The sequence below is a fragment of the Haemaphysalis longicornis genome, unplaced genomic scaffold, assembly GCF_048455015.1.
Source record: "Haemaphysalis longicornis isolate Haplotype H1 unplaced genomic scaffold, Haemaphysalis longicornis Haplotype H1 scaffold_4, whole genome shotgun sequence".
NCBI lineage: Eukaryota > Metazoa > Arthropoda > Arachnida > Ixodida > Ixodidae > Haemaphysalis > Haemaphysalis longicornis.
Genome location: NW_027526361.1, coordinates 1,968,460 through 1,980,977, shown reverse-complemented (window position 1 = coordinate 1,980,977; position 12,518 = coordinate 1,968,460). Strand labels below are relative to the sequence as shown.

At 51.0% G+C, this 12,518-nt stretch overlaps 2 protein-coding genes across 2 annotated transcripts in view; one reads left to right on the top strand and one right to left on the bottom strand.

The window, feature by feature from the left end:
- The window catches only part of LOC144178108 (atrial natriuretic peptide receptor 1-like), a 267,231-nt gene that overhangs the window by 40,235 nt on the left and 214,478 nt on the right, over positions 1-12,518 (bottom strand). The window contains exons 16-18 of the mRNA XM_077705645.1: positions 1,821-1,970; positions 1,018-1,141; positions 62-130 (exon numbers count right to left, since the gene is read on the bottom strand). Of these exons, the coding sequence (XP_077561771.1) occupies positions 62-130; positions 1,018-1,141; positions 1,821-1,970 (343 nt within the window). The remainder of the gene's footprint in view (positions 1-61; positions 131-1,017; positions 1,142-1,820; positions 1,971-12,518) is intronic.
- LOC144178110 (uncharacterized) overlaps positions 1-12,518 on the top strand; it is a 191,756-nt gene that overhangs the window by 29,243 nt on the left and 149,995 nt on the right. The window lies entirely within an intron of this gene.

Sequence of the window (12,518 nt, the reverse complement as noted above, 5' to 3'; positions counted from 1 at the left end):
GCAACCAGCAGGAGCGGACCCATGTTGTTTTCGCCCTAGGACTGCGTAACACTACACTCACCTTGTAAACATCATAGTTCTCGATGATTGAGTCGAAGCAAGTGTAAAGGTCGTTTAGAAGGTCGACGACCTGCGTAACAGCAAAGGAAACAAAAAGACAACGTGCCGGAAGTGCAGTTAGCGACTACGTTGCGGGTTCCCCATTCAGGGCGCGGTACCGGCGGGAGCAAGAAACACTAATAACCAGAGAAGGAGCATGTAGTTCTTGATTAAGATTTACAGCGGTCCGGCCTCGGACGCAGGAAAAGAAGCACAGAGCAGTGAAAAACTTCTGATGTTAGCCAACCACGAAAATGGACAGAAGAAAATAGAGGAACACAAAGAGAACCACATTTTTTTTTAAATGTAGGCATACATAAGGTTTAACTGTTTTCTTGCTTCCGTTAAGCGTAGCTCTCGTTCAGTCGTTTCTTCGCTGAAAGCAAAACTTTGAAACGGGGTCTTAACCACCGCAGTGCCTCTTTATCGGAAAAGATTTAAAGCAATTTAAAATAGTCCCTGGTGCATCAGATGTTGTCGTGAAGCTGCTAAGACGTAAAGTGAGTTAGGATTACTTTTGTCATCCAGAAAACTGCATGGCCGTTAGCAGAAATGCGTAAGCCAGCGAAAACAGTAAGGGGAGCGTTGGGTACTTATGACTTTGACATGATCGTAGCAGTAAAGGTTCTATTTGTCGGCAGTGAGAGTGACTCCCACGGTTCGCTCGTATGCGCCAGGAGCCTCCAGGCTTTTGCTCAAGCAAAGGCCATGTTTTGTGTTGCCTGATCATTGCCATTATTCTTTCTGATTGTGTCCGTCCTGCTTCCTGTGTCGGATTATTGCGCCCTCTACAATCTCATTACCCCTTTCGTGTATCTCACGCTGCCGCGTACTTCACGGCAAGGGCACTGCCAAGCAGTGAAACAAGACGGCTGCCTTACCGCGTCTCGTGCAGAACGGTGTCTATGGTACACTCACCTGCATTGGTGTACTCTGTGCGGAGAGAGACGTAAAACCGACAATGTCACTGAAGTAAATTGTCACATTGTCGTAGGATTCTGCCGTTACAGATTGTCCTTTAATCAGTTGACTAGCCACGGACCTGAAAGAAAATGACACATGAGGGTAAAAGAGCTGTATTCACAAATTACGGACAAAAATGCGCTCAGCTGTGCCGTATCACGTCAATTTTAACGACTCAAAGCACGTATAATTTCTTACATGTATCTACCTACGTGCGCGGTTCTCACAACTCCTAACAGTCACATGACACGGCTACCCCTTTTTTTATCACGAGCAGTATGCCAAACGATTATTAGCAATATTGCGGCTAGACAACTAGTCCGATTATCGCAGTGCCCTTACTGCATGGCCATTTCCTGCACCTGGGTTTGCACCTGGAGTAATAAGCTCGCTTAATTAAAATACTACCCACAGCAGCTCCATACGGGTTTCGCCATCACAGCTGGCAACATGAGGAGCCCTTTTTACGCAGGGGGCGGAAGGGGAACGTTTTCGTCGTATGTTATACGGAGCAGATCAGTTTACCCGTGGAAGCCACTACTCTCGTTCTACACTGCGACCGGACGCGTAAGCTCACAGACCAGTTTATAACTGGGAAAAGTTTTAACGAACGCTCCCCTATGACTGCTTGCTTGCCGCAATTAGTGTAGTCGTACTGTAAAATAGTCAAGTAGTCTAAAACGCAGAAGTCCTCTCGGGAAAAATTTACCACCGTATAAGATAGTTACAACTGTATACTCTGAACAAGTCGGGCTTACCGAGGTAAAAGCTGATACAAGAGATCCTCGGCCTTTCTTTTTTCTTCGAGATAGCTTGCCGTTCTTTCGTCCACTAGTTTTTCCAAGTTGTTGGCGTATTGCTCCATCCGTGACAGTAGATTGTCGAGAATGTTTACTCCCTGCCTTTCTCTGAAAAGTAGAGTAGAAATAATTGCACGCTGTTTCACGCAGCCTTCAAGAACGCACTTTACTCCAGTGGGTACATGAGATGGAAATTATGCTGTATTTACGAGGGTAACTCAAAAATTACCGGCCCGATATTATTGTAATTTCCCACCAGGCGTGAATGGTCTAGAGCCAAATCATTTCCGTGCTGGTTACTTTGCTCCTCAAAGCATTTAGCCGTGTCTTGGGAGCGTCCATTTACCCTCAATGGAGAAAAAAATGGTTTGACTTGTTCTGCAGTCATAAACGATACTTTAATAGATAGGTTATCCTATTAGTGCTGCTTTGGGCCTGCTGGTAGGACATGAAAGCGCTAAGAGAACAAGGACAAGCGAGCGGACACACACAAGGCGCCCTGCGTGTGTCTGTATCGTGTTAGCTGCGCATGCGCCTCTTGTATCTGCCTTTTGCTTACCACTGTTTCTGTACCGCTTGGCTGTGATAATGCAGCTGCCTCGCGCTATATATGCCGGCACGCTACCACGAATAAACTTTCTTCTTTTTGTTGCTTCAACGCTGCGTGCTTACTGCTGGACGCCGGAACATGGTGTCAGAAGTGGGATTACGCTCGCCAAGGCAGTAACAACAGCAAGAGGGGCGTCGCCGTGAACCTTCATGATGGAACTACTGAAGCCACCGCTGCCATTGGTGCTCTCGGGAAGAAGTGCAGCGAAGAACTGGAGCCTTTTCAAGCAGAGCTTCGAGCTGTTCCTGCAGTCAACGGAGCCGTCTAAAGAACCGAGGTCGGAGGCAGCCAAGACAGCACTCCGGCTCAGCGTTGCCGGAGAGGACGCGCTAAAGGTATTCAACAACTTTGCCTTCTTGGAGAACGAAAGCAAGGAAGATCACGCAACTGTTACGAGAAAGCAGCAGAACGAGGTATACGAGCGCTAGGTTTTCCGCTCAAGAACGCCAGCGGAGGGGGAGCCCTTTGAGCATGTTGCCCGGGACTTAAGGAGGCTTGCACGAAGCTGCAATTTGGGAACCTTGAGTGACCCCATGGTCACGGACCAGATTGTCTTTCGAACAGTTAATCCGAGAAAACGAGAGAACAGTTGCGCGAGAAAATGGTCAAAGTGAAAGACCTCGCGCTACAAAAAGTAAACGACATTTGTAAGGCAGACGAAGTATGTGCTGAGCAAAATAATGCCTGGGCTGATACGGTGAAGGAAGTAGCGCCGATCAAGATGCACCGGCAGGCCAAAAGTGCAGCGTGTGAACAATGTTCTGAATGTGCCGAGGAATGTAGGGCGGAACCCGCGAATGCAATTGCACATGTTAAGGCACGCAGACAATTCAGGTGTTCCCGGCGCAATCGTTCACACGAGCGTGGAAAATGCCCAGCGTTTGGCAAAACCTGTTTTCTGTGCCGGGCGCTAACCACTTTGCTTCCTGCTGAAAGAAAGGGCCTCAATTCAGTGAAGTACGCGACGAGCAAGATGACTTTGACATCCTCGATGTCAACGTTAGCAGCAAAGCGGTTTGGCTGATCAATGCAACAGTGGCTTCCAAACAAGTGTCTCTTAAGGTTGACACAGGCTCACAAGCCACCTTGTTGCCTCAGTCTGTGTTCCAAAGCCTGAAAGCGAAGTCCAGGTTAAGGGAAAGCTCCTTTGTTCTGTGCTCATACAGTGGCGACGCTATCAAGGATATCGGGGTTACTACGTTAGAAGTTGTCGCGAACAGCCACAGCGGTTACTTCGACTTCTTCATTGTTAAGAAGAGCAACCAAGCCATCCTGGGGCTGTCGACGCGCGAATTCTTAGGACAGGTCTCTCGTCCTGTCGACGTAATGAATGCAAGCAGCACCGCCCAACTGATGACAGAATTTCCCGAGTTGTTTCAGGGCATCGGCTGTCTAGCACGCCAGTACCACATAGATCTGTGGGAGGATGCAACACCGGTGGTCCAACCGGTACGACGGGTGCCCCAGGCGCTTCTCCAGGACCGCATGGAGCGTGAAGGCATCGTGGTAAGCCAGCGAACCGACGGATTGGGTGAGCCCCTTTGTCGCCGCAAGAAAAACAGATGGTAAACTGCGTGTCTGCATTGACCCCAGACGCATTAATGAGTGCTTAAAACGAGAGCACTATCACATGCCAAAGAGAGAAGACATTGAGGCTGAGCTGACCGGTGCCAAGTTTTTCTCTCGCCTCGACGCGCACTCGGACTTTCAGATTCCTCTAGATGAGGCTACTTCGAAGGTGTGCACGATTGGCACGCCGTTTGGGTGCTAGCGTTTCCTAAGGCTACTATCGCTTGGGCACCTGAGGTTTTTCAAAAAACCATAAATGAAATATTCCACCAGGTTCCAGGAGTGCGAATAATATTGATATGGGGTAGCACGAGGGAAGAGCACAACGCCCGCCTCCGCACAGCCTTGCAGTTGGCCAAGAGCGCCGGTCTAACGCTCAATGCTGCTAAGTGTAAATTCGGGGTCACCGAAATCCACTTCTTGGGCGACCTGATAAGCCAAGACGGGATCAGACCCAACCCCGCAATGCCAACACCATTAAGCGAAATGTCGCAACCAGTTGATAAACCCGGCGTCCACAGAATGCTAGGGGTCGTCAACTATTTTAGATGCGAACGCATCTCATTCACTCGCCTTGTCCCTGCATCCATCCGGCGTTGTCGGCGTTGTCGGCGTCCACCCCTCCCCCATTCTCCTCGCCGCGCCAGCTGCGCTCTCCGCCGCTCACCCCCTCTCCTCTCCTTGGCTTGGCTTGGCTTGGCTTGCCTTGGCTTGGATTGGATTAAGGTGGATTGTGTTGGATTGTGTTGCGTCATAGCCGCGGCAGACGCACTGGCGCCGGCGCGTCCCCTCACCGTTATGCGCGCTATAAAACGCGGTGCCTGCGCCGCTCCGCTCCATCGTTCCAGCGCCGTTCCTCCGCTGTCCAAAGCTGCAACGTGAACCCCCTATGCGTCGCATCTACACAGGGGTTGCCTCGAGGGGAGGTGGGAGTTTTTTGGTAAATACTTACCGTATCTGGCGCAAATAACGACGCTCCTGGGAAGCCTCCTCAAGAAATTCGCCACCTTCAAGTGGTCTGAGAACCATTCCCGAGAATGGAAATCTGTTCGCGCTTTAGTGAGCACTGCACCGTTGCTAGCCATTTTTGATCTTCCTAGGGAAATAAGGGTCGTCGCAGATGCTTCGAAAAAAAATGAGCCCCATCTTCCCGAAGGGAACGCTGAGTAGATGCGGAGCATCTCGGGGTTCTGTTGTGTTCCCGTTGTGTTCGTAGAACTTCATCGGAAGAACGGAGTGAAGTGGAGTCAACCGCAGCAAGCGCTGAACTGAACGCGCGCAGCGCGCTACCCGGTTTACATTCAAGGTTGAAGGAAAGGATACGAGAGGAGGAGAGATGCGCAAGCGCCAAGCATTCGCGCCGACGAAGCTGAGGGTCCGCCGCTCGCTTGAAGCGTTTGCGCTCAGCGTCGCGTGCCCTTCGCTGCGCAGCTTTGTCTTCAGTGGACGTAGCGTTGCTGTTAGTTTGTGGGGTGGTGCTGACGCTTGCTTGCGCCAACCCACTAACTGACGGGACTGTTGCTTCCATCACACTTCATCGGAAGAACGGAGTCAAGTGGAGTCAAGCGCAGCAAGCGGTGAACTGAACGCCCGCAGCGCGCTACCCGATTTACATTCAAGGTTGAAGGAGAGGAGACGAGAGGAGGAGAGATGCGCAAGCGCCGAGTATGCGCCGCGAAAGCAGAAGCGAGAACGCGGGAGAAGCGAAAGCGAAGTGCACGCAGCTGGTACGAGAGAAGTGGCGGGAGTATCGCGCAGCTGTGGGAGAGAGGGAAGGAGGAGTGTTGCGCATGCGCAGTGTTAGTGCGGACGCCGACGCGGGACATGCTCAGACTATAAGATGCTCCGCATCCAAAACGGCATCGGTGCGGCTGTCCTTCAGCGTTATGATAACAATTGGCGGCCGGTATATAGCCTACGCGTCCCGTCCAATGACCGAGACAAGGGAAACGATACGCACAGTACGAAAAAGAGGCAATGGCGATCACTTTTGGAAGCGATAAGCCTTTTCACTTCATATACGGCCGCAAATTCGTCATTGAAACAGACCACAGACCGCTAATAGCAATTGCTTCGAAGGCCATTGGTGACATGCCGCCACTTCAGCGGTTTTTTCTGCGCTTGCTCAGATTCCATTATGTTCTTCACTTTGTCCCAAGTAAACAGCTGTACCTGGCTGATATGTTGTCTAGATCGTCACCCGCCGCGGTGGCTCAGTAGCTAAGGCGTTGCCCAGCTGAGCACGAGGTCGATTCCCGGCCGCGGCGGCCGCTTTTCTGATGGAGGTAAAAGCAAAAACGCCCGTGTGTACGAGATTTCGGCGCACGTTAAAGATCCCCAGGTGGTCAAAATTAATCTGGAGCCCTCCACTACGGCGCGCCTCATCGCCTGCGTTGCGTCGGCGCGTTAAACCCTACAATAAAAAAAACAAAAAATATCTAGATCGTCGCCACTGGAACCGGGCACTATGGATGACTTCACGGATGGTGTCGACGTTCATGCAGTAAGCGTGTCTTCAGAATTGGTAAGCAAGAAAATGTTTGCTCGTCTACCTAAAGCAACAGCCGCTGACCCAGATTTACGAACTGTGCTGCGCTGCATGAGAAACGGCGAAGAACTAAAATGCTGCTTGAAACCATTCAGCTCAGAGTTGACCGAAGTTCAAGGGATTGTCCTGAAAGGAACAAAGGCCATCATCCGTAAGGCTATGAGAGCTGAAATACTGGGTCGCATTCATGAAGGTCATTTAGGCATAAATAAGTGCAAAGCAAGGGCCCGTCGACTGGTATTCTGGCCCGGTCTGAATGGGGACTGATCCCCATTACTCCGCTGTATTCGCGTTTGCTCGGCCTTGAGTCGTTGTTATTTGGTATTTTTCTCTGTCCATAGCGCTCACTCTTTGAGGATTCGCCCTGAAGAAAATGAACACCTTCTGTCGACTCTATTTCGTGCTCGAATAGTTCTTTTTAACGGGAAGTTGTTACTACCTATAGGCAGGCGAAAGATCGCACCCGGCTGGCGTTTAACGAACGCGCACCCACCGGGATGTTGTTCGCAGAAACCGCCCACAGCTGTTAAACTTTTGTTAACGCGTTTCATGGATTCCACTCGTTTCATAGTGTGCGTACAACAGGAGTAATAAAACGCACAGCAATATTCAGCTTCTTTTGTTCAATAGTATAAATAAGACAAAATAAACGCGAAAAATCATTCGGTTGGCACTATTTTTTTAAGCCAGAAAAAAAAAGCGAAAAAAAAAGTCATCGCGCCGTCGTTTCCCATTGGCTTAGGACGCGTGTCACACTACGGGTATAAATAAAAACAAACGTGCATTAGACATTTCGTCGTCCGGTTCCCCGGACGGGGGCACCTGGTGTGTATACAAGGTGACCGTATTGGCGACAGCTGGCTGGTAGGGGCTTTGCGTACAGGTTTCTACCTAACGTGGAAGGTCGAACAAGTTGTTGAAGCATGACGAAGCAATAAGCGGCGCGAAAGGTAAGAGCGGGAACTGTTAAAGGAGGCTTCTTCAGCATTTTTATATCGACAGCGAAATGTCAACGCTCACACCTGTCAGCGGCAACGAGAAATCTGAACCCGGGGTGTACGAAAAAATGGCACGCCCGAAAAACACGGTAGTAGGGATTTTCAAGGTGACGTCCGCGCGAAGTAAACGTCTTTCTCGTTGAGCATATCTTTCAGCCGAACGCTCAAACCGTTCAGCCGGCTTTAGAAGAACAGAAGCACGCTTTATTTGTGACTGATTGATTGATCAATCTTTATGAAGAAAGCGCGCGCTGGTTCCCACGTAGAAAGACGCAGATAGGAACCGTTCGTATTCGCTGGACGAAGACGGACGGGCTAGTTGTGCTGATCGGTCGCATTAACCTGCGATAATTTACAAGGAGACAGAGCTAAAGCGAAGTAATAACGGTTGCACGCATGAGATGTGGCGGCGTAAGCCTCCTTGTTTACGCTTGCATGGCGCATGCCGCGACCCTTGACAACGGTGCACTGTGCGCGGTCGTGTTCCTCGCACACGTCGAAAACGTGCTCGCTACCCGCCGCGGTGGCTCAGTGGCTAAGGCGTTGCGCTGCTGAGCACAACGTCGCGGGTTCGATTCCCGGCCGCGGCGGCCGCTTTTCTGATGGAGGCGAAAAGCAAAAACGCCCGTGTGTACGAGATTTCGGCGCACGTTAAAGATCCCCAGGTGGTCAAAATTAATCCGGAGCCCTCCACTACGGCGCGCCTCATCGCCTGCGTTGCGTCGGCGCGTTAAACCCTACAATCAATCAAAACGTGCTCGCTGTCGTAAAATGGTACGTCTTTATCTTAATTAGAGCCAATAAAAGTCGATACGGCGAAATCCAGCCGGTTAGATTACACTGTTCGCCATGCAGCACGCTGGTAGGGCAGACGGCTGCAGCGGAGCTTTCCCGCCGCGGGACGCCGGCGCAGCCGATGGCGGCGCTGCCAAGGCGGAGCAGCGCGCCCTCTTTAGGTGTCACGAGGTCGCTATCTATAAAGCCAGTTCTGGTTCAGTGCAAGCATCATGGAGGAAAGAAATGGTTGAGCATGCATGGCGTCAACACGCTGATCACCCCCTTTTCTGTATTCCCCGTACGTCGGCTTTGCTGACAGCTGGCGGTGGGTAATTTCAAAGTGTTTATATTAGGGAGCCGGGGCTAAACATACACAGCTCAGAAGATGTATGCTGCACAGCTACAGCTGCTTGCGGCCATAACGTTTTCTGTCGGTTCGACCATTATGTTGTCGGTGGAATATGAGGTCGCCAACGCACACCACAGCACCTTCACACAGCCCCACTTCTCTATTCGCGGTATTGAGCTATTTTTTCGTTCAGGAAATTTCAAGTTAACCCAAATTGCTTAAGGATGATCCGAGAAAGTGGCCAGAAATCTCTCGTATGCGTTATTGAGGTGGAACTTTTTTTCTTTTTTCAAAAGCAACAGGAAGGTAGCATACTAGAAAATCTCGGTTAGCGTCGAGAATTTAGTAGCAGACGTTATTACGTGTCAGCATGGCGTTGAGCAAATTTACTCGCTCTAATAATGAATTTGGATCCGGTTATGACATAGGTACGATTGCCTATTAATTTAAAATTGGAGCTTTAATTACTCGCTCGAGCTACACGAACGCCACGAGCCGTGCAGTACAGGAGGGCTATAGCTGAACTAAACCACCTGGAAATCTGTAACATGCGCGAAACCTCTACGCACCGACATTTGGAATTGGAATTGAATTAGGCGCCTTTTTCCGGAATGGAACGGGAACGGTCTGGATCTTTAGACGAGTTGTGCCGATCTTCAGGTTGGATCTACAAGCCAAGCGGGCTCCTCTTGAACCAGTAGAATTTGCATAGAAATCGCTCGCAATAAAACTTCACGTTTTTTAGAGGTGCTTTAGGGCTGTGCGGAAACACGTTATGGGGGGGGGGGGGGGGTGAAGGGGCTATCCTGACTGAGTTGACGACTGAGGATCTTTGCTTGGCGTTTGTTTTGTGTCCTGAGGGGTTGAGTGCGAGGAAACCATGGGGGATGCGAGAGACAGACACTGGAAGCCGTCTGCGCTAAATGGTTACCTGTATCACCCCAGCCCCCCCAACCGTGTGTGCGTGTTTGTTTCAGGGTTCATTCGAAGCGACTGTACATAAAAAAAATACCGCTAGAGTTTGCTCCGAAACCGTGCAGTAAAGGCTCGCGCCATGAATTTTTCACAGCATTGCATGAGCATCAGACGCACACGCCGAAAAATGTGAGAACTTGTGTCCGGATAACAGGAGCAGTCTTACATAGTCTCTTATGTTTAACAGCTAGGGTTAATGCCAAGACAAACAATGAAATAGGGTGAATGTGGAAGAGGTGGATACTTTCATACGGTGAATGTGAAAGTGCACTGTTTGAAGAAGCTATCCTTCTGTCACCCGCCGCGGTGGCTGAGTGGCTAAGGCGTTGTGCTGGTGAGCACGAGGACGCGGGTTCGATTCCCGGCCGTGGCGGCCGCTTTTCTGATGAAGGCGAAAAGCAAAAACGCCCGTGCGTACGAGATTTTGGCGCGCGCTAACTATCCGCAGGTGGTCAGAATTAATCCGGAGCTTTCTACTACGGCGTGCCTCATTGCCTGGTTTGCGTCGGCACGTTAAACCCTTCAATCAATCAATCAATCAATCAATCAATCAATCAATCAATCAATCAATCAATCAATCAAATCTCCCTCTGTCCCTCGCGATAGCCCGATAACAATTCTTCCCAATGCTCTGAAAAACTAAAACGTGCACGTGCGCGCACATGTGAGCGAGGTGCGGAGGACGTGCCCGTCAGCTGGCTACAGCAGTTGTTGTGCCATAGCGCCCCGCCCCAAATTAGTTGCACGGGGCAACGCGCCAACAGCAGGGCCGATTCACGCCTCGTCCAAACCGGACCAAACAGCCCGCAGCCGACGGGCGCAGACTTGGAGCGCCGCAGCCGACAGGCAACCGACAGGCCGCCACCCGACAGCCGGCAGGCGACCGGCAACCGACAGGCCGCCACCCGCCTGGAGATGGCGTCGCGGAGACGGCGTGGGCGTCGCCCTCCTTTCCCCATCGTGGCGGCTCGGCTGACGCAACCCCTTTGACCCCATTCGTTGTATTTCAAACTTCGGCCAGCGAGGGTCTTGATTGGAGCGATTTGAACTTCTCGGGGCCACAACGGACTTCCGGGGGTATAAAACAACCCCGGAGGCACTTATCGTCGGCATTCTTCGGCGGCACCGAGTGGAGGAGTACTGACGCCTTCGTGGGAGCCATGTAACGCTGTTGTTATTATTGTACATACTGTATATAAATGCTGCTTCAACTTTTCGACGGCTCGAGAACTTCATCGCTCTGCTCTGCGCCGCGTCGATAGCGGACGGAGCAAGGCAGCGACGCTACACCGGTGATCAGCGCTCGTCCTGTCTGGTTTCTTTCCCGTGTATTTCGTCCTACCGCGCTGTTTTTACATCATGTGCTAGTCGCAGCACAGTGTAATTTCGCTGGCGTGATGATACCCGAAGCGCATAGACAGGTCCCAGGTTACAGGCTGTGCAAAACTTAAGCAGGCTGCAACGTACGTATTTGCACGATTGTAACGTACACCTTCTATTCTAAAAGTAGCCTTCCAATGCGTGCGCATTTTAAAATCGGGCTCAAAACCGCAAATGGCGTAATTGCGGCCAGCAGTATGTCTATATACACGAACTCCCCCAAAATTTAACTCAATCCAGTCCAAAACAACCCGTCAACATCACGCGAGTAAATGTCGGTGCATGCATTTTGTGTTGGTTCCCAAGCACGAGCGATCGCCTGCTTCCGCCGACGGACAATCCCCAAGGAGGATAGCGCTGGGCCTGAGCCATCACCGTTGAGTGCTGGCCACGAGCGCAGCCACGAGCGGCGCCAGCCACGAGCGAGAAATAAACGGGGACTCTGGTTCGGGTCCACGGGCGGAAGCGTTCAGACGTGTCCCGCCTCTACTCCCCTCGGCAAGCGGCCATGGCATAACTTAGCCGGCTGTCGCACGTGCTGGCGGCGGTTCAGTCAGCCGCTCGTTCCATTCTTTGCGGCTCCGAAGAGGTACCACTACGAAGCGTCCATAAAGTGCCAGGTAATTTTACTTGTCGGCAATTGGGGAACTGAGCAGCATCATGCACACTGGGCGTCCCGGAAACTGGAGTGTGCGATTGACGCATGCTAAGCAGAGCCTATCCTGCAAGGCTTCACCGGCCCAGATCAGCAACGTTTACGAGATCTTGAAGACTCCTGGGCGGAATTCATCAATCAGCAGTGAATGAACCAAAGGCCCGTCCCGTCAAAAATTGTTTGAGGCACTTTAAGTCGCAAATACTTTCGATGTTCCCCGCTGCAGTTTCAATTGCTGCAGTCGCTTCCACGGATAAGCAAGTTATACACCACACGGTACTTTCGCTGGCACAGTTGTCTGCGTCAAATAAAATGGCTTTGCCACGAACGTGCACCTGCGCGGTATAGTCGGCGTCCGGGCATTGGTCTCCAGCCGCCAAAATCGGGACTGCCGGAAAGTTGTGGCGAAGATGCTAAAGCCAGCCTTACAGAATCGGGCTTGCATGACCACTTATCGGTCGAGCGTAATAAAAGAAAAAAATCACTTCTGAATGATATAGGCGGACTCGCACAGCTACCACCTCTTGTTTATTTTTTTTTTAGTTTTTCTCCGAAAACTTGTATGCGTGTTATGATCTGGGGTGCGTTAGAATCGCGCAAATACGGTATCCTTCCTCTAGCACCGCGCTAGAGCAGGCTAGTACAACATGCTGATCATAGATATATAAAGATATCATAATAGCGAACTGGAATACTGACTTTTCATGAATTAGAGATGTGATTGTTCTGCACAAGATGTCACCAAGCTGCTACCATCGCACGACTTTGACGGATGTATGATATTTACGCAGTTGA